At 42.1% G+C, this 21,629-nt stretch overlaps 1 protein-coding gene across 3 annotated transcripts in view; it reads left to right on the top strand.

Annotated features, from left to right (window-relative positions):
• Positions 1-21,629, top strand: part of ALK (ALK receptor tyrosine kinase) — a 792,617-nt gene that overhangs the window by 508,054 nt on the left and 262,934 nt on the right. For all 3 annotated transcript variants that reach the window (XM_033937961.1, XM_033937960.1, XM_033937962.1), the window contains one exon: positions 13,699-13,830. In XM_033937961.1, the coding sequence (XP_033793852.1) occupies positions 13,699-13,830 (132 nt within the window). The remainder of the gene's footprint in view (positions 1-13,698; positions 13,831-21,629) is intronic.

Here is a 21,629-nt window from a genome sequence, read left to right as displayed (position 1 = left end):
TCATCTGCCATTTGGATGCCCAGTCTTCCAATTTCCCATAATCTGCATGTGATTTATCGATGTTGAATAGTTTTGTATCATCTGCAAATTTACCCTCTCCTTTACTAACACGTAGCCTGGGTTTTAGCACCAGCTGCGTCGGTAACTGCTTCGACGCTCATAGGAATGCTATGAGCATCAGAGCAGTTACCGCCGCTGCCGGCACTAAAATCCGCTCTATGCGTTAGTAAAAGAGGGGGTTAATTATCTCATTGGGGTTCTCTGTTTCCCATAGGTCCCAAACACGTGTACCTCTAGTACTAAATCCTGCATCCTATTAAGGACAGTAAAAGAAAAGTTATATTTTTCTTTTATATTCTTTCTTCCCCAGTGAAAGTTGGAAAGAATTAAACTAAAAAAGGTCTGACTGTTTGTCTGTCTTTCTGTCTGTATGTTTATCTCTACTGTAGCCAAAATAAAACTTGGCATGAGGGAAATTTTGGTAAAAAGACAAATGAGTTTGAAAATGGGCCAAATTGGACTGGAGGTTCCATAGAAATGGCCCAATGCATTTCCATGGGTGGGATTCTGGCTTCTAACACAGAAACATTAACGTAATAGAATGAATTTGGCATATATCCCACAGCAACTTATTTTAACATGCAGTATAGTAGTATAAAGCAAGTTACTGACCTTTAATACTAGTTAAGGGGAAATTAACATCTGTTAGGGCTGTAATGCACAGTCATAACTATCCCCTTCAGTTTCACTTCATTCTTCATAATCCATTTGGCAGCTGGAGCTAAACTGATATGTAAATAAGAAAGATTGGGGCAGGCTGGGAATTATAGTCTCAGATTAATGCCTCTGATGGAAAGGAAGTGTAGCCAGGAGTAAACTCCTGAGGGAAAGGAAGAGGTGTGTTCAGAAGCTACTGGAAAAGAAGAGGGCAACTAAAAGGGCAGTCTGCAGAGGAGCAAAAGTGAGAGACAGCTGCGTTCCCAAGAGTGCCAGGGAATTGCCCTGCCTTTGAAGCTATGGGCATGGTGTTGGCCTAGAACTATTATAATGCCTGAATAAAGGACTTTGGATTTTAAGAAGCTGTTGGCTTTCTTTAAAGAAACATGCCCGTGACTGAAATGTAACTCCTTTGCCTCAGCTCTGGGAAATGGTCAGTGTGAGGATTCCAAAGCTAATAGAAATCCTCTTCCCTGTCTCTCTTCTCTACCCTTGGAAAACAAATGGCAGAAAAGGGGCAGAAGTATTGCTAGGTAGCAGAGAAGTACTAAACCAGGTGGTAAAGAAGTTGGAGCCACCTGCTGGGCTTTAACAGAATGAGCCCCTGTATGAAAGCCTGAAGGCTGGGAGACTTAGTGGGGGAGTAGTGTCTTGTAAAGCTGTGTAAGAATGCTGGTTGTGAAAGCAACAGAGGAGATGTATGGGTAGAATGTTGAGGGCCAGAGCAGGAGTACTGCAGAGTTAACTGGTCTGTGTTTTTCTGTCTAATAAAACCATGATAAAGAACTGTATTAACTGAACTATCAGCATATTCATAAGGACTACTTTGTTGGCGAGTGTGGATGTTAAGGAAGAAACTCCAGGAAGTGAGCTAAACCTTGTCTTAGAGACTCTGCCCATGACAGTGCATTAGGGGCTGGTCTATAAGGTAGCACATAACTGCAAGGGGGGGGGGGGCATAAATGTGGATGGAGTATGCACAGGCCACGGGCATGTTACCAAACAATGTGCACAACTTATGAATTACTATCAGATGTGCGCAGTGATTGGTGCACCTAGGCATGCTTACCTACATCATCCATCGACCTGGCAAAACGGACCATGTGTAACTTGGTGCACCAAAGTAGATTTGTGCTAGTATTCTATAACAATTAAGGCATTTCTAAGTGTCTGTGAGGCCCATAATCAAAAAAACATAGAGTTCCAAAAAGCATCCTAAATCAGCCCTTGATCATCCTAAATGTCAGGACGTCCAAGTGCCAATGATCAAAACCGTCTTTGTATGTCTAGCGAGGTGTTCAGCCTCTGTACGTTCAGAGCACGAGATGGGCATGGTAGAGGCATGTAATGGGTGGGCTTTAGGTGGTCTCAAAGGTGAGTTAAACATGGACGTCTTGCAGCGATAATCAAACATTATGCAAGACATCCTAGACAGAATTTATGTTTGGAACTAGACCTGTTTTAGAAGGGTCTAAGTGCCACAAAGGTGCCCAAACTGACCAGATGATCACTGCATGTATCAAAGTAAGATACCTCCACACTCCCCCCAAGGCTCACTGACTCCATCATACCCACAAAGATCAGAATACAAATGTACATATCTGTCTCCAGAACATCAGCACCTGGTATAGGAAAGCCTAGTAGAGCTGCACACAAGTGTCTTAAATAACCTGGAGGGTGAACTAGTGAACCATAGAGAGAAGTAGTAAGTCCCGTAAGCCACTCTAACCACTACATTCATGGTGCGAAATGTGAGCTCACCAAAAAACCCCGAAACCCTACTCTACTGCCATATAAGTGCCATATAGCCTTAAGGGCTATTCGGGTTGTAGACAGGTAAGTATAGTACAGTGAGTTTGGGGGGGGGGCTCGCCATAACTTATATGGGAGTTCTGGTGAGATGTTTATCTAGCATCCTTTATGTGAAATTCACAGCAGTGCCTTCTAAGGTGCCTCACTGCTCTGTTACCATATCTGGGTGGCCAATCCATTACGGGACTGGCCCCTCCCATGTTCAAATAGTCTTATGGTCATTTGGGACTTGGATGAATTTTTGGTCAAAAATATAGTATAAAGATTGTGGTGTTCTGAAGTATTTGAAGGCGCCGGATTTCTTTCTGAGTAATACTTTGGTGTAGTGAGTTACAGTAGTCAAGGTGAGAGGCATAAATAGCCTAGCTCAGCAACAAAGCGCTCTTGCACACAGATGAGTCTTAAGCAGTCGCCTAAATGGTTCAACATTCATAAATAGATGTACTTGTCCTGGCAATAAATTCCATAATCTGGCTCCTCCTATTGAGAAAAATACCTGACTTGTTGACCCATAATGTGCTGAGTCCACCAACAATTGCACTGCTGTCTCTGACCTTAATGGTCTCTTTGGTATCTACACTAGAGTGTTGCGAGGGGACAGAAATCCCACCAATCCCCGCCCGCACCCGCCAGGATCCTCTCCGTCCCCGTCAGGATCTTCTCCATCCTCACCCATCCCCGCAAGGAATTACCTCCATCCCCACCCGTCCCCATAAAACACAGCAATTACTTCTGACAGGATCATCAATTCCACAGTTTCTTTTGTGTTTGCGCTGCTGTTTTCCTTGTGGAATCTCTTTGGTGGAACCCTTTTTCTGTTTTCTGTTCAGATAATTAACTTATAAACCCCCTCTTTTACTAAGGCTGACGTGTCTATTATATTATATGGAAGAAGCCTTCTTCCAAACCCTTCCATCCCCGTGGGAGTCCCGTTGGCTAGAGGGGGGGTCCCGCGGGACCCCCGCGATCCCCATTCCCGTGCAGACCTCTAATCTACACTGCTAATGCTGTTTTCAAATACTGTATTGATTTATTTAATTTGGTTTTTATCCCATTGTCCCCAAAGAGCTTAGGTTAAACATACTGTACATAGTATACAGTTAACAGGTTTCGATTTACACTGGATCTGCCATAATTTCAGTACACGTTTACGATACAAGTGTTTTTTTTGTTTGCTTTTTCCTTTGTCATCTTTATTCAGTTCCAGATATACAACAATTCAAAACACAGTTTAGACGTATAAGCAGAAAACAGAAACAAATCTAATAAGTGACAGAACAATGCAACTCTGAAGGGAACTGCATAACAAAAAGTTTTTCATCTTATAATAAAAACCCCCTTCTCTCCCCCCACACATCCCCCTACCAACCCTCCCTCCTCCATGTCAGGTGGGCTGTGATGTAAAAGGGCACTAGGTACCAACTAGAGAATGATACGGTGACAAAATTCATCACCGTCCCCGTCCCCGCAGATAACCGCAGGAAATAATCCCATGTCTATTTCAGTGTCTATTTCAGCCTCAGTCCTTCTACACCAGCATTCTTCAAAGCAAAGCTTGAGGGTCAGTGGTTGTGCCCAATGTTCATACTCTGATTTTTATGTGAGCCAAGGATAATGAAGCCATTGTGACATCACTGATGTGATTGGCTCTTAGGCACTGGTGGAAAGAGGCATTATGACATCACAATATCTGCTCTGGATACCAGAGACTGTTATTCTGTAGTGTCTATCTCAACCTCAGTCCTTCTACACCAGCATTCTTCAAAGCAAAGCTTGTGGGTCAGTGGTTGTGGCCATTCACACTCTGATTCTTCCCTCTCTCCTTAAAGAATGACATGAAGATGGTTTCCCGCGGTTATCCGCGGGGACGGGAACGGTGACAAAATTCATGTATTATTGTTTGAATATTTTTCTCTATTGCTAATGTCCCGTTCAAAACGGGACCATATGTCCTGTTTTGAACGGGACCATCCCGTTTTTAGGTAGCTTGTCCTGTTGTCCCCAAGCACATCTTTGGGACTCCAAAATGTCCCGTTTTCAGGGGCCCGTTGAAGAAACTAGTACCGTAGTGAATAAAGCCCCCATCCCCCCGGTACCTCTTTTAAATCCCAGAGGCCGCCTCCTGTCCTGATATCTTCTGGCAGTGGTAGAGCTGCGCACCTGCCTGGTCCCGCGCTGCTCACTGAATGGCTGCTGTCAGTTCTTGCGAGTCCCGCGAGAACTGACGGCAGCCATTCAGTGAGCGGCCCAGGCAGGCGCACGAAAAGCTCACGCCTGCCTTGTGTGCCGCTCAGCCACTGCTAGAAGACATCAACTAGAAGACATCAGGACAGGAGGCAGTCACCGGGATTAAAAAAAGGTATCAGGGGGGTCCGGTCCAGTCCCGTTTTTTGAGGAAAAAAATAAATGGTCACGTTATCTATTGCCTTTATTAAGACTGATCTTGTTGTATACTCCCTTGGGTGAATTTCATCTGAAGAATTTGTGATCTGAAGAAGGTATTGCCTTCAAAAGCTAATGAAAAATGTATTTAGTCCAACAAGAGGTATCTTATTTCTTTTCTTTGTTTTATTCTATTTATTCTCTTCAAGAAGGTACTAAATAAATCCAAATAAATAAATGTTTGTATATGTATTTGTTATACATATACAGGTCAATATTCAGCCAGCAGCATTCAGCATTTTTTTTTTTTTAACGCTGACCGTTGCTGGCTAAATTAGCTCTGGATATTCAGTGTCAGGCCACTGATACTGCAGGCACTGATACTGAATATCCAGGGCTAAGTGCATTCGTACTGGTTACTGGAGAATATGCAGGTAGGTCATGGTCAAAATTCAGCCGGGGCCCACATAAGACACTTATGTGGACCCCAACTAAATATTGGCTGGGACCTGCATAACTTTTAAGTGTTTTGCAGCCTCTCTGATTCCCCCTTCCCATCCCCTTCCTCCTGAAATGTCCCTAATACTACCAATAATAATTTCTATAGCACCACCAATGGTGTGTGATAAGGGCTTTCAGGGGATTCAGTGAATCCCCAGCTCTACAGTCCTGCTTTTTTTGTTTATTTTGATGCAGTTTGATTTGTTGAGCAGGCAGCCTGCTCAACTGGTCAAAGTGCATCAAGTAAAAGGTAAACAAACAAACAAAAGCAAAACAACCCAAGGCTCCAGGGCTGGGGGGGATTCATCCAACCCCCTGAAGGCCCTCATAGTATTGATCTGAATTTGATTGGTTGAGCAGTTTCTGCCTTGTGGCTGCTCAACCAATCAAATTCAGAGCAGTGCCCTCAGGGCCTTCAAGGAGTTGGGTGAATCCCTAAAGACCACTGAGCTCTACTAGAAGTATGCAGTGCTCTACACATATGCAGGTACTTTTTCTGTCTGTAGTGGGTGCACAATCTAAGTTTTGTACATTGAGCAAACCCCTCATCAACAGTAATACATCTGACCCAACCTCCCTTCATCACCATAGGCCCAATTAACATCTCTGGTGGTCTGTTGGGAGTGTTGGCAGGAGCAAACCCCACTTGCTTCTGCCTCTAGTGGCTCTTTCATCAAAACGACTGCTGTGATCTTCTCTAGGGGCAGCCTCACAGTGCCACCCAAGTTTACAAGTCTCACACAAAGTCTTTCTACTGGTAGGTTAATATGTTTTAAATGTTTAATCCATCAGTATAAATGCAGTTTTCTTTAGAAAATACAGGTAATTGATATACAAATGGAAAAGTTTATTAAAGTTGATGAGTTAAATCAGGGCTTTCTGCCTGGTGACAGATCATGATTTCAACTGCTGATTCAGAATTGCCTTGATTTGAATCTGTCTGCCCTTGCTTTTTCCACCTAGTCATTTCTCTGGCAGAGACAAGCTGAACCTTACAGAGTGGTAAATTGATTTCTTTTGTCAATTAAACCTGTGCTTAGGGCACTTTTGTTTCTCAATTTGAGGGAAGTGTTGTTCCCCCCAGACATCTGAAGCTGTCAAATAATGACAGGAAAAAAAAACCTGATTGTAAGGAGCTGGGAATCGGAGCTCTGAATCAAATAACAGCACAATGGCACTGGATCTGTCTGTAAATTTAGAAAGGTACTTCCTTATGCCTTTGTATATCCACCTATGGCATAATGGATAATAATACAGTAATTGGTATTCCTGTAAAACTCTTAAGTTCTCTTTTTCACCCTCCCCTCCCCTCTCTCCCCCCCCCCACCACACACATGCTCTCGTTCCCTGCTTAGAAATAAGAATTCCATATTTATATCATGAGGATATACGTAAATCCCTGCCAGATCTACAGAATAAGGAAGAGGCACTTTGGATCAATTTGGAAAGAGAGAATAGTAAATATATTTACATTGGTGTGATATGCAAGCCTCCTTCACAGATGGAAAAAGTGGACAGAGATTTAATAGTAGACATTCAAAATATATCTAAAAAAGGGGACATTTTACTAATAGGTGATTTTAACATGCCAGATGTTGATTGGGGCATCCCTATTGCAGGGTCTTCTAGAAGTAGGGAGATCCTGGGTTCTCTTCAAGAACTGTTCCAGTAGTTGGTAATGGAACCCATGCGGGATGGGGTCATACTGGACTTAGTGCTTACAAACAGGGAAAGTGTTTCTGATGTTATAGTGGGTGATCATCTGACATCCAGTGATCACTGCATGGTACGGTTTAATATTAAGATGGGTATAGAGAGGGCTCATTCAAAAGTAAAGCTTCTAGACTTAAAAATAAACGAACTTTGTCTTGGATGGGGGATTATGTCAAGGAATTGTTTGGATGGGACCGTCTGGAAGAAGTAAAAATGTAATGTGCAAAATTGAAAGGAATTATTGTACAGGCGATAGACCTTTTTGTGAGGTAAGTAAGTAAAAGTAAGAGGAAAAGAAGGATGCTTTGGTTCTCAACAGTAGTAGCTGAGAAGGTAAGGAATAAGAGGTTAGCTTTCATAACCTACAAAAGATCACAGAAAGAGGAAGACCAGCAAAAATATCTGGAAATGTTAAGAGAGGCTGGTCGAATAGTCAGGAAAGCAAAGATACAAATGGAAATAAAAATAGCTGACATGGTAAAATGAGGAGACAAGACATGTTTAGATATATCAGTGATAGAAAGAAGTGCAAAAGTGGTCTTGTGAGACTTAAAGGTGAAGGAGAGAAACATGTAGAAGCTGATAAAGAAAAGGCTGAATTGCTTAATGTTTCTAGTCTGTGTTCACAGCTGAAGCGCTGAGAGCAGGACTGCAGAAGACAAACGCGAATGGGGATGGAGGAGTGAGTAGATTCTGATTCAGAGGGTTGTGTTCATGAGAAGTACAGCATTGTGTACATCTGGTAGCACTATAGAAATAATTAGTAGATAAATTAAAGGTAGGCAAAGCAATGGGGCCGATAAATATTACTGACGACTGGAATTTTTGAAGTTTTACAAACGATCATCTCTTGGACAGATACGTTTAATAGTGTGTAGCATTGTAGCATTGGGTCTCCTGAAGCAGAATTTTCGAAACAGGGCCGCGTTGAGATCCCCAAGAGCCCTTACAACTACAAACTTTAAAGTTGGTACAGATAAGTGAATGGTATCATCGTTCCAAGCAAGAGTTGTGCATAATTGTTTTGAACTTTTTAGTCAATTTAACAGAGTTTATTTACACAATACTAGTTTTTACCAGTGGTCAGAAAGTGATGTTCTACAAAGCAAATGCAATGATTGGACGGTAAACTCTTGCCTCAAGGGGAGGTATCCACCTCCCTTTCAGAGTTTCACTTTTCTGAGCGTTTTTAGGAGTCATTTGCTCTCTCCCCACTGGTATTTAATACTATTACAGTCAGTCTCTCATTCATCAATATAACTCCTTTTCTGACTGGTATTTATATTGAGTCCCTGTACGCCTTTCTAACGGGGCTATATATAGTAGGCAGTAGACAGTCAGCCGGCATCAGCACATCTCCTCCTCCCTAGTGTGTGTAACTAACCAAAATATATTTCACTTTCTTGCAAAGATTAATGAATCATGGAGAAGAGAATAATTTTTAAAAAGAACTCTGGTACCAAACATTCTGCAAGAAATCAATAATGCACGCTAAATCTGTTAGCGCACCTTAGTAAAATGACCCCATAGAAAGGCAAGCTTTTAAAAAAAATTATTTTCTTTCATTTCAGCTGTCATGCTGGTATGAGTAATATTATTTAGCAGCTTCCTTGGCACAATTCCAGATAGTGGTGGCATCTAAATATTGTATTTTGCATGAAAGATGATACTCCATTACGCCCTCTATGAAAACACATGCAGAGAGTTTGTTTATTTATCTAAAATACAGTAAGTGGATTCTCTGAGTCACATTTGGAATAAAGAATAGGATGTGAATATTTTTATTTGCAGAAAAGGAAAGCTATTTTTCTGCCAATAATTTTTCAGATTCTCAAATTGGGCAATTTGAGCTTCAAACCATTATAGGTAATCTCCAGTAGTCATTTGCCAGCTCTTTCTTGAATGTTCATTTCTATGTAATGACTTCTGTTCTACTAAAGACCATGCAGATTGTTAGAACATTTATAGAAAATTTGCTATTCTTACAAAGTAGAGTGGAGACTACTTTTTCCTAATGTTTATCGAGCTAAAAAGTCAACTGGTATAATGATACTTTTCAAAATGATCAGTCTGGAATTGCTGAAACTGGAAGATCATTTTATTTTCATTTCTAGGTCAGGCATTAGGCTAGGCCTTAGGTTAATACACTTTGTGGAGGCTCTCTACAGTATATGGCAATACAAGCATCTAAGCCCTGCTCTCTGAAGACAGACAGGTATTGTATGAGAGATTCAGTGAATGTGTCTCTCTGTCCTGCCAAAAGAGTGCGCTGAAAAAAATAAGATGCTGTCAAAACAAGCACATCTAAGTGGTACTGTTGAACATGCTACTTACAAGTGTGTCGGCAAAATGTATTAGTTGCATGTAAGGGCCCCAACATGGTGGAATACCCCTACCAAAGGAATTAAAGTTAGAAAAGGACACCAGAATTCAAGAAGAGAAGTGCAGAAAGGACTACTGGGTGAAACTGAAAGAAGCCAAGAGAGATGCGTCTGGCGAAAGCGCAGGCGAAGAGCAAATGGCTAAAAATGTGAAAAAAGGAGACAAACATTTTTTTTTCAGATATATTAGTGAAAAGAGGAAGATGAGAAATAGAATTGCTAAACTAAAAGATGCTGGGAACTGATATGTAGAGAGTGATGAGGAAAAAGCAAATGTGCTAAATAAAATACTTCTGCTCTGTGTTCATGGAAGAAAATCCTGGAGAAGGACCGAGATTGTCTTACAAAGTTACATGGGAAAATGGAGTAGATTCAGCGCCGTTCACAGAGGAAAGTGTTTATGAACAACTTGAAAAACTGAAGGTGGACAAAGTGATGGGACCAGATGGAATCCATTCCAGGATACTGAGGGAGCTCAGAGAGTCTCTGGTGGATCCTATTGAAGACTTGTTTAATAAATCTCTGGAGACGGGAGTGGTTCCTGGGGATTGGAGAAGAGCAGATGTGGTCCCTATTCACAAAAGTGGTCGCAGAGATGAAGTGGGAAACTACCAGGCTGGTAAGCCTCACTTCAGTTGTTGGAAAAATAATGGAAGCATTGCTTAAAGAGGATAGTGAACTTCCTAGAATCTAATGGGTTACAGGATCCGAAGCAACATGGCTTTACTAAAGGTAAATTGTGCCAAACGAACCTGATTGAATTTTTTGATTGGATGACCAGAGAATTGGATCATGGACATATGCTAGATGTCATTTACTTAGATTTCAGCAAAGCCTTTGACATGGTTCCTCACAGGAGGCTCTTGAAAAAACTTGAAGGGCTGAAGTTAGGACGCAAAGTGGTGAACTGGATTAGAAACTGGTTGTCGGACAGATGCCAGAGGGTGGTGGTTAATAGGAAGGAAAGGTGAGTAGTGAAGTCCCTCAGGGTACGGTGCTGGGGCCGATCCTGTTCAATATGTTTGAGCGACATTGCTGAAGGGTTAGAAGAAAAGTTTGCGGATGATACCAAGATTTGTAACAAAGTAGACACAGAGGAGGGAGTGGAAAACATGAAAAAGGATCTGCAAAAGATAGTGGAATGGTCTAGTATCTAGCAACTAAAATTCAATGCAGAGTAATGCATTTGGGGATTAATAATCGGAAGGAACCATATATGCTGGGAGGCGAGAGGCTGGTATGCATGGATGGGGAGAGGGACCTTGGGATGATAGTGTCCAAAGATCTAAAGGTGAAAAACCAATGCGACAAGGTGGTGGCTGCTGCCAGAAGGATGCTGGGCTGTATAAAGAGAGGCATAACCAGTTGAAGAAAGAAGGTGTTGATGCCCCTGTACAGGTCATTGGTGAGACCGCACTTGGAGTATTGTGTTCAGTTTTGGAGACTGTATCAGGCGAAGGACATAAGAAGACTTGAAGCGGTCCAGAGAAGGGCGACGGAAATGATAGGAGGTTTGCGCCAGAAGACGTATGAGGAGACAGTGAAAGCCCTGAAAATATATACCCTAGAGGAAAGGAGGGACAGGGGAGATATGATTCAGATGTTCAAATACTTGAAGTGTATTAAAGTAGAACAAAATCTTTTCCAGAGAAAGCAAAATGGTAAAACCAGAGGTGGTAGATTCAAGAGCAATGTTCGAGAATTCTACTTTACGGAGAGGGTGATGGATGCCTGGAATGTGCTCCCGAGAGAGGTGGTGGAGAGGAAAACGGTGCTAGAGTTCAAAGAAGCGTGGGATGAACACAGAGGATCAAGAATCAGAAAATAGTAAATATTGAACTAAGGCCAGTACTGGGCAGACTTGCACGGTATGTGTCTGTTTATGGCCTTTTGGTTGAGGATGGGCTGGGGGAGGGCTTCAATGGCTGGGAGGGTGTAGATGGGCTGGAGTGTGATTTGACGGAGACTTCGGCAGTTGGAACCCAAGCACAGTACCGGGTAGAGCTTTGGATTCTTGCCCAGAAACAGCTAACAAGAAAAAATTTAAAAAATTTAAATTGAATGAGGTTGGGCAGACTGGATGGACCATTTGGGTCGTTATCTGCCATCATCTACTAGGTTACTATGTATTTTCAATTATCTTTACATAAATGCAAACCCTTCTCTGACCCCAGCCCCAGAAATGCCTTCATGCGGGACACTGGTCTAAGTCATACTGTCTAAAACTGTTCCTTCTAAAGCACAGGTGTCAAACTCAAGGCCCGCGGTCCAAATCCGGCCCGCTTGGCTGTTTTATGTGGCTCACGGTCAGAGGCCCCCGGTGTATCTTGTGGCCAGCTCCCTCCTTCTCACAGCCTCAATGTGCACGAAGCTGCGTGCAGCGACTCCTCACATGTCCCGCGCCTCATCCAGAAGCATTCCCTCTGACGTTGCAAGAGAAGGCTTCCAGTTCATGCGCAGAACTCGCGAGGGGCTACTGCACGCGGCTTCATGCACACTGCAGCTGTGAGGAGGAGGGAGCCAGCCACAAGATAATACCTGGGGTATTGGACCACGGGCCGCATAAAATGGCCAGAAAGTAAGACACCCACCGGAGGGACGCCCAGCATGGAGAGAGGGAGACAACAAAGGTTGGGGGGGAATGATTTTATTTTCAATTTAGTGATTGAATTGTATCAATTTTGAGAATTTTTTTAAATAGATCTTTATTCATTTTAAAACTTACAATAAGTGTGACAGTAAGTTAAAACATTTGAACATTAAATATATCACTTAATATTCAGCAATAATTCAAATCACATAACATTATCTCCCTCCCACCCCACCCATTCATAACAAATATAAAATATAAATACCATATGATAAGATGTTTCCATATCATTCCTATATATTTAGATGATATATTAAAAATTACCCTCCCCCCTCCCTAAATATTGAACTTATAAATTTAAGGGATAAATTGCATCTATTCATTACAGTATTTTGTTAACGGCTCCCACACATCTTGAAATTTCCTTAAATGCCCCTGCTGTATAGCTATTAGTCTTTCCATTTTATATATATGACATAACAAGTTCCACCGAAATTTATAATTCAGTCTACTCCAGTTCTTCCAATTATATGTAATTTGTTGTATGGCAACCCCTATCATTATAAGCAAAAGCTTATTATTCGAAGATATCTGGCTCTTTGCCCTAATTGACATGCCAAATAATATAGTATTTTGAGAATTTTAATCTGCTGTCTATATTTTGCACTGCTCAGGAAGAAATACATTTGTTTCTTTTTCTCTGGGGGTTGTATTGTCTGGGGGTTGTACTGCATGCAGATGCAGAGTCTTGAATCTTAGGGTTTCGTTTGTATATATTAGTACTTTTAGTTTTTGGTCCTGTATTTGCATAGGGCTTATCTGTGTTCTGGTAGGAATGAATGTTGAGAAGCATACAGTGTGCTTTGTGTAGTTTAATTTTGTGGTTAACAATTATGTGTTGTTAATAAGATTATATTGTGTGTGTATATATGGGAAAAAAATTGTGTTACAATTAGTACTATTATGGGGGTGGGATCTGGGGCGAAGACTGGGTGGGGTCTGACCCGTGATTTAGCCTGTGTTTTGGATTTTGGCTCCTTAATGTGATTGAGTTTGACACCCCTATTCTAAAGTGAGTGTGAGTCTTCCATCTACAGTCCTTCCAGTTGGGGGGGTGGGGGCGGGGGGTGCTGTTTCATTATCACATTTTCCATAGTGAGGGATAGGCATAATATTGATGCACCACCCCGTATGGGTAGAAATTCAATTGGAGTACACCTGCTCAGCTTGGAGGGAAAAATGCAACCTATAATTGTGCTTTGGTGTGTTTTTTTTTTTGTTTTCTAAAATGAGAATACCTATGCAGGATGGGATATCAACATAACAGAGTTATAAATACCATCAAGAATGATTAGAAATTTAAGTACCAAAAAAAGCTGGGTTTTCTGGTATTTTTTTATTCCTCTTTAAACAAATACATGCCTGTCAGCGTTCCGAATCCTTTCACGCATCATAAAGAAAGGGCAAGACAATGGAATGCAGAGTTAAGATACGAACTTTAAAGTAGAAACAGCTCAGAAATGAAGCCATTGTTATAATTACCGTCTTAGATGTTGTTCGTCTATAGATGGAATAAGCAGTGATCTTTTCTTTTCTTTCTAGGCTCTTCTTTTGACTCTAAAATGGTCCTCCAGGGTTCATTCAGCTGCAGGAATGGAACAGCTATCAAACTAGGACATATGTGTGATTTCTTCCAAGACTGCTCAGAAGGAGAGGATGAAGACTATGTGTGCCGTGAGTAATCATGTGTTAAAATATAACAGCTCTTTCATTTCCTTCCTTTCTAATAGAAAAGACTAGACAATCTATTCAAGATGAGCTGACAGCAGGAACTGTGGCAATTCCCTAGATATAGAAAGAAGGGAGCATAAGAGAACACAGGGGTTTGCTTTTTTTAGGTAAAAAATCTTTTTAAAATGTCATTTCATTTAAAAAGATATTCTTGGGGGGCGCTAGCGAGCCTTGGAGAAGATGGCAGCTTGAATTTGAGCTCCGGCTGAACACTGCTCTTGAATCGTGAATACACACACTCTCTGTCATCATTACTAGCTGTAAATCTTACCGTGTGCTTAGGGATTCTCTCCTGTATTCCTATCCCACGATGTCAGCGACCAAAGGGGGTAAGCGTACCAAAGTCGATCCACTTTCCCCTGTTAAATCGCAGGCCTCTAAGCCTGATGATGTGCCTATGTCTACTCTTTTGGAGGAGCTTCATGCTCTTAAAGACATGCTTTCTGAGACCAATGCGGGTATTGAGGATATAAAACAAGATATGTCGGTGATGAAAACGGACATACTACATTTCCGCACCCGTGTAGAATCTCTGGAGACCAAACAACGCGCCACAGACGAAAACATCAAAGATCTGCAGCGCCATTTTAAGCGCGTGGCGATACTTGAGAAAGAGCTTGACGAGGCGAATGACCGGGCCCGCAAACGAAACTTCCGAATTCTGGGCTTAGCGGAGGGTCGGGAAGGCCAAAACCTGATCAAATTCCTACAAGATCATCTTCCTGCCTTGCTTGATATAACTTTCACTCAGCCCCTTGAAATTGAATCTGCCCACCGGATCAGCTCGCAGCGTGTGCCCCGCGAAAATTTTCCTCGCCCGATAATTGTGAGCCTCCTACGTTTCAGCAACACAATTGAAATCATGCAAAAGGCGAAGATGAAGGCGCCGCTGAAATTTGAAGGCAAGAATCTTATGTTCGTTCCTGACCTTAGCAAAAACTCGGCGCGGCTACGAAAACAACTGCTTGAGTATCGACCCAGACTCAAATCTCTTAATGCCCGATTTGGGATGTTTTACCCTGCTCGAATGCATGTCACAATCAACAATCGCACCAAGGATTTCACTGATCCCAATCAACTTGCTGACTTCTTGGAAACCATCTCTCCTAGTGCAATTGATGCTACTTGAACTTTTATTTACATGAATAATTGATGTTTTTCCTTTATCTGATTGTCATTGACCTTTTTTAAGTACACTTCTCACTTCTGATATTTTCCTTGTCCTTCTCCTTTGTGGACTGTCCTTCCAGTACAGTGCACCCTTTTCATGTACTCGCTATTTGACTCCTTTTTTCTGTATGAAGAGAGCTGCATTTATCTTTTATTTTCTGTGTACTTGTCATGTTCTTTCATTCTCTGGTGACACTTTCATCAGTCTATGGCTTTGCTCTAGCCTATTCTAAATGCTTATTGCTTTCTTCTTTTCCTCTACAATTTTTATCTTTAGCTTGAACCTAATGTTTTATGCTTTTCCCTTTTTGATATCTGCTTTCTCCCTTACTAAATATACAGGATGTATAGATTCTGCAGTCTTATTTCTGTTTCTCTCTCTACATTGACTGCAATGTTATTCTTTTAATTGACACAATTGGTCTTGATAGATGTGTATTGGTGGTTATGTTACTGGTACAGTGTTCAGTTATGGCTCGTTCTGGCTTGTTGTTTTTTCCTTCTCTCTCACCCGTTTTCTTTACTCCTTTGATCAATGGGTTTGCCTTGGTCTTGGGAGTATATTATATATAGAAATGCCAAGTATCTTTGTATACTCTTACACAGTAATTGCATTAAGTACTCATTTATGCTGTTATGTCTTTCAAATGTGTTTCTCTTAACGTAAAAGGTTTGAATAACCCCTTAAAAAAACCCAAAATACTTCAATATTTGAACCAGTTACATCCTGATGCTGTTCTTTTACAAGAAACGCACCTTGATGCTTCAGAATCTTCCAAATTCCTTTGTAACTGGGCCCTGCCTCCTATTTTTTCACCTGCTCAAGATAAAAGAAATGGTGTCTTAATTCTGATAAGGAGGCATCCAGATCTCATGATAACGGATCAAGCCTGTGACACTGAAGGTCGTTGGGCCAGAGTAACTATATCTCATCGTCAATCTTCTTTGACTATATATAATATATACGGTCCCAATAAAGATTGTCCTGCATTTTTTCATGAGCTGGCAGACTCCATCACCTCTGTAGATGCATCATCAATTCTCATTGGAGGTGACTTTAATCTTACTTTAGACCCGGCAATAGATAGGCAGTCATCTGCCTCACACAAACCAACTAAGGCCTGGTCTGCGCTGCTGGATGTTATTCAACATTTAAACCTATGTGATCCATGGAGAATCTCTCATCCAACTAAACGTCTCTTCACTTTTTTTTCATCACCACATTCATCTTTTTCACGAATTGATTTTTTTTTTAACATCTGCCTCCTTACTTTCTAGTGTGACCCACACTGGCATTCATTCCATATTAGTGTCAGACCACGCTTTGATAACCATTGAACTGAATTTATGGAACTTAACCACTCCTAGACCATGTTGGAGATTTGATTCTTCACTATTGACAGACACTGAGTTTGTGAATTACCTCACACCCCTGATACGTGAATTCATTGAGTTCAATCAAGTAGATCAAACATCTTGGACTAATAACATTAGCATTCGCATTCCCGTCACCTGCAACTGAAAGCTAATCACCATCAATCAATAATCACACAACTCAGTTTTATTGGAATAAATATTTGGCCGCAGCTTTATTATCTATCTGAATATTATCTTCACTTACAATGCAATCTGTGTCCAAAAACCAACAAACCCCCAATGCATATTTCACACACCCCAAGGGAGCTATTCGGTGTCGAAACTAGCTCCAGTTAAGTCTTTAAATTTATAACATTCCCCCAAACGGCCCACGGTGACGCAAGGCCATGCTTCCCCTCCCCTCCCCCCAAACATGACCCACGGTGACGCAAGGTCATGCTTCCCCTCCCCCCAAACATGATCCACGGTGACGCAAGGTCATGCTTCCCCTCGCAGCGGTATCGCATACGAGTGTCACATTTATTTATTTATTAACTGCTCATCTCCCAGATCCAACTGGGCCAAACCCCATTTTCCGCCCCACCCAAAGCTGCGACCACCTCCCCCCCAACCCCATAAGCTCCACCAAACCCACTCAAGTCGACATATGACATGTAAACCCCCCACCCCACCCCACAACACTGACACAAAACATAACATCAGCACAAATGGGAGGGAGGGAGGGATAATCTTTTCCTGAAGAGACTACTCTACTGTTCCCCTTTCCTCACAGAATTCACTCCAGAGTGCCACAACATCCAACCAATCACGTGACTGCTCCACCCCATCACCTTAGCAACCTCCCTAATCATTTTTCTTTCTTACAAGCTCTATTAACCCTTTCTTACCTCCTCTTATAAAATTGTCAATCCTTATTCTACAGACCCTTGATAACACCTCATATATTCCCCTCACTATCTGTCCCCCCTCCCATTTTACCCACACCATCATTCAATAAATATTACCAGCCGGTGACATCAGCTCAGCTAATGTTATATCACACCAGATGAATCTGGTGTTCTTCTTAACATTAGCATTCGCATTCCCGTCACCTGCAACTGAAAGCTAATCACCATCAATCAATAATCACACAACTCAGTTTTATTGGAATAAATATTTGGCCGCAGCTTTATTATCTATCTGAATATTATCTTCACTTACAATGCAATCTGTGTCCAAAAACCAACAAACCCCCAATGCATATTTCACACACCCCAAGGGAGCTATTCGGTGTCGAAACTAGCTCCAGTTAAGTCTTTAAATTTATAACATTCCCCCAAACGGCCCACGGTGACGCAAGGCCATGCTTCCCCTCCCCTCCCCCCCAAACATGACCCACGGTGACGCAAGGTCATGCTTCCCCTCCCCCCAAACATGATCCACGGTGACGCAAGGTCATGCTTCCCCTCGCAGCGGTATCGCATACGAGTGTCACATTTATTTATTTATTAACTGCTCATCTCCCAGATCCAACTGGGCCAAACCCCATTTTCCGCCACAAGCGGTGACAGCCTCGAGCTTGTCACCGCTCCCCCCACCACATAAGCTGCGGCCAACAGCTTTAAAACAAGTCTCCAATAAAATAGGCCAAACCTATGCCTGAAAGGTTGACAGCATCAGGACAATAATGTCCATGGAAAATAGCTGCAACAAACTCATGAGAAACCACTCTAAACCCCCACATGCTATCCATAACTCCAAAAGCTTAGTATTAAACCCACTCAATAGCAACCATGTCCCAATCCTCCTTACACACTCAATAGAGGACCAAACAAAACAAAAAGGGGTGGGGGCATTAGGGAAAACACAGACAGCAGACAACAGATCCTGCCTCAGGGGCAGTATGAAATCCTCTCCCTTTGCTGAACAAATGTCACAACCCATCAAAAGAATCATAAGGGAAGCAGAATAGAAGATTAGGAAACTGTCTTTGCTGGAAAAGGATTAGCAAGGGTCACTCCCAACAAATGCTCCACATACCTAACCATAAAATCTATAGTCCATGCCCCACTGGACTCAGAAACAGCTAAGAAAATCCTCACCAGCCCAATAGAATGGTAAACAAGATATTGCACATTCCCGTTACTCCACACACACACGTATAAAAGAATCAAAATTCCTGATCCTTCCAAGAAGGTGACCGGGGAATAGGCAATTGCATTTAACCTGCAGTCAACCCAACATCTCCAGACAGCTACCCCATGAACACAATAGCAGGTCGAGAAGGTGCCAGTTTACCCACTCGATAATCTGCCCAGTGCTGCAAAAAGGCTAATCGCCAGAGCATCACTACAAATCATGAAGTGCACACATTAGGCAATACTGCAAACAAATGTCACTAAACCCTCATACAAAAAACAAACAAACAAGTAAACCCTGCACATGGACACCAGATCACACGCACCCACAACCAATTTCATAACTTCCATAAAATCCCCACACCAGCAAATGTCAAGTGAACCATCTTCTAAAATCATCCTACAAACAAACAATACAGTACTAATAGAACATGCGGCTGCTCCATATGAGAAAGGAGCAATGCACCTCTGGCACCCAAAATTGCAGAAAATGAGTCAAACAAAGCAGTTTGGCTCTCAGCACCTATCCAGTGCCTTGCAGTTCCTCCAGTCTGAGGACACAAACAAAGCCACTTAGAAAAAACATAAGGACAGATAAAGACCAAAATACCCAGCCAGTATACCCCTCCACAGTAACAATTAACTCCTCTCTCCCAGAGAGTCCATGTGCCTATCCAAAGCCGTCCTGAATTCAGAAACTATTTCATGCATCTACTACTCCTACACCTACTGGAATTCCAAAACTATTTCATGCATCTACCTCACCTTCTATAACAATGTAGCGCCATACCGTACTGCAGAGCCCAGCACTGCTGCACTGCATCCCCTGCTCTCTTACTTTGGATTTGCTGTCAAATAAAAGGGAAGTCATCTCATGTATAGTTAGGCCACATAGGTATCACTGCACAACAAAGTTTTTGCTTCCTGAACACTGCTGGGTGTTTCTTATAGAATTTTGGGTGCTGATCATGAATATTACATCAAAAATTACCCATCACGTACCATTTCAGAGAAATCTTCAATTTTGTCGTGATTTTTTCTTATATTTGGATGCAAACAATTTTTTCTCCCATAAGTGTCTTATCAACAACGGTTTGTGCCGCCTGGGTATGTCCATGCATAAAATCTAGCCAGGTTGGAAGCTGTTTTATGGAAGATGACATCCTGGGCATGTCTGGGCAGGTCTGAACGAGCTTGCGCTGTCTCACCATGCTATAATGGTGGCTTCCATACACCGATCCTGCTCATTTGGTTAATATAGATAGTCCGTGTGTGTATATAGTATCAGTATAGTAAAGTATAGTAGTATAGTAGCTGTAGCAATATAACAGTAAGTAAGCTTGATGCTATAGACGTTTTGGTGTCGGGCAATATGTCTCGTCGGTGTCGTAACAGCCGCGACACATTCTGCTATATCTGTGGGGAATATACACTTACGCCTCAGAGACGTTCGATGACTGCCCTTGTAAAGAAAGCCTATCATCTGTATTTTGGCTGCAAAATAGGTGATCAAGACAAGCAATGGGCGCCTCACATTTGCTGTGCGACATGTGCTGTTAGTCTGAGAGCCTGGCTCAGAGGTACTCGAAAGACGATGCCATTTGCTGTTCCGATGATATGGCGAGAACAGAAAGACCATGTGACGGACTGTTATTTCTGTTTGACTAATGTGTCTGGTTTCTCTGCCAAAAACAAGAAGTCAATTGAATATCCTAATCTGCCTTCAGCAATGAGACCCATGCCACATGATGACAGTCTTCCAGTTCCGAAACCACCAGAGGATTGGACCTTAGACGAACCAGATGAAGAAACTGCAGTGCAGGGTTCTAACAATGACATTGACCCGGATTTTGAACCATCCTCATCAGGCGATCCACATCTGATAACACAGTCCGAATTGAACGATTTGGTCAGAGATTTGGGTCTGTCAAAAGCAAAAGCTGAGCTGCTAGGTTCGAGACTGCAGGAATGGTGTTTGCTATCACCAGGTACGAAAATTTCTGTGTTTCGAGACCGGCATCATGATATAACCAAATTTTTTGCACAAGTCGACAGTCTCTGTTTCTGTTGTGACATTGAAGGATTGTTCTCGGTCTTTGGTTGTGATCACAACCCGGAAGAGTGGCGTCTTTTCATTGATTCGTCAATGTTAAGCCTGAAAGCTGTTCTGTTGCACAATGGCAACGTTTATCCTTCAGTACCTGTTGGCTATGCAGCACATATGAAAGAAACATATGAGAATATGGAAATGTTACTAAAGTATGTCCAGTATACCAGGTATAACTGGAATATCTGTGGAGACCTCAAAGTCGTTGCTCTGTTACTAGGACTGCAGCTTGGCTATACAAAGTACTGCTGTTTCATCTGCGAATGGGACAGCCGAGACAGAGAGTCGCACTATTCTAGAAAGAACTGGCCACTCCGTAAAAAGTTAGTTCCAGGACAGAAAAATGTAGCACATGAATCGCTTGTTGACCCGACAAAGATATTTTTGCCTCCTCTTCACATTAAACTGGGACTCATGAAGAATTTTGTGAAAGCAATGAACAAGGAAGGGGAAGGTTTTCGTTATTTAAGACAGATGTTCCCAAGAATAACTGATGCCAAGATCAAAGAGGGTATTTTTGTTGGCCCCCAGATCAGACATGTTATGAGTGACAAGCGATTTGAAGATCTGTTAGTTGGGCCGGAAAAAATTGGCTGGAAAGCCTTGAAAGACGTTGTTGACAATTTTCTGGGCAATTACAGAGCCCCAAACTACATTCAGCTGGTAGACAAACTTCTCAAAGCATACAAGAGAATGAAGTGCAATATGTCACTCAAGATTCATTTCCTCCATTCACACTTGGACTTCTTCCCCGCAAATCTCGGTGCTGTGAGTGACGAGCACGGTGAAAGGTTTCATCAAGACATAGCTACGATGGAGAAACGATACCAGGGCAATTGGAATCCGTCAATGCTTGCCGACTATTGTTGGATGCTACAACGTGATGCACCAGACACTGAATATAAAAGAAACTCGGGAGCAAAACACTTTTAATTCTGTTTCATTTAGTCGCTTGTGCGAAACGTAAACTT

This window comes from Geotrypetes seraphini, chromosome 3, assembly GCF_902459505.1.
Source record: "Geotrypetes seraphini chromosome 3, aGeoSer1.1, whole genome shotgun sequence".
Taxonomy (NCBI): Eukaryota; Metazoa; Chordata; class Amphibia; order Gymnophiona; family Dermophiidae; genus Geotrypetes; species Geotrypetes seraphini.
Note: the sequence above shows the minus strand (reverse complement) of the source record. Positions and strands in the feature narration are given on the sequence as shown.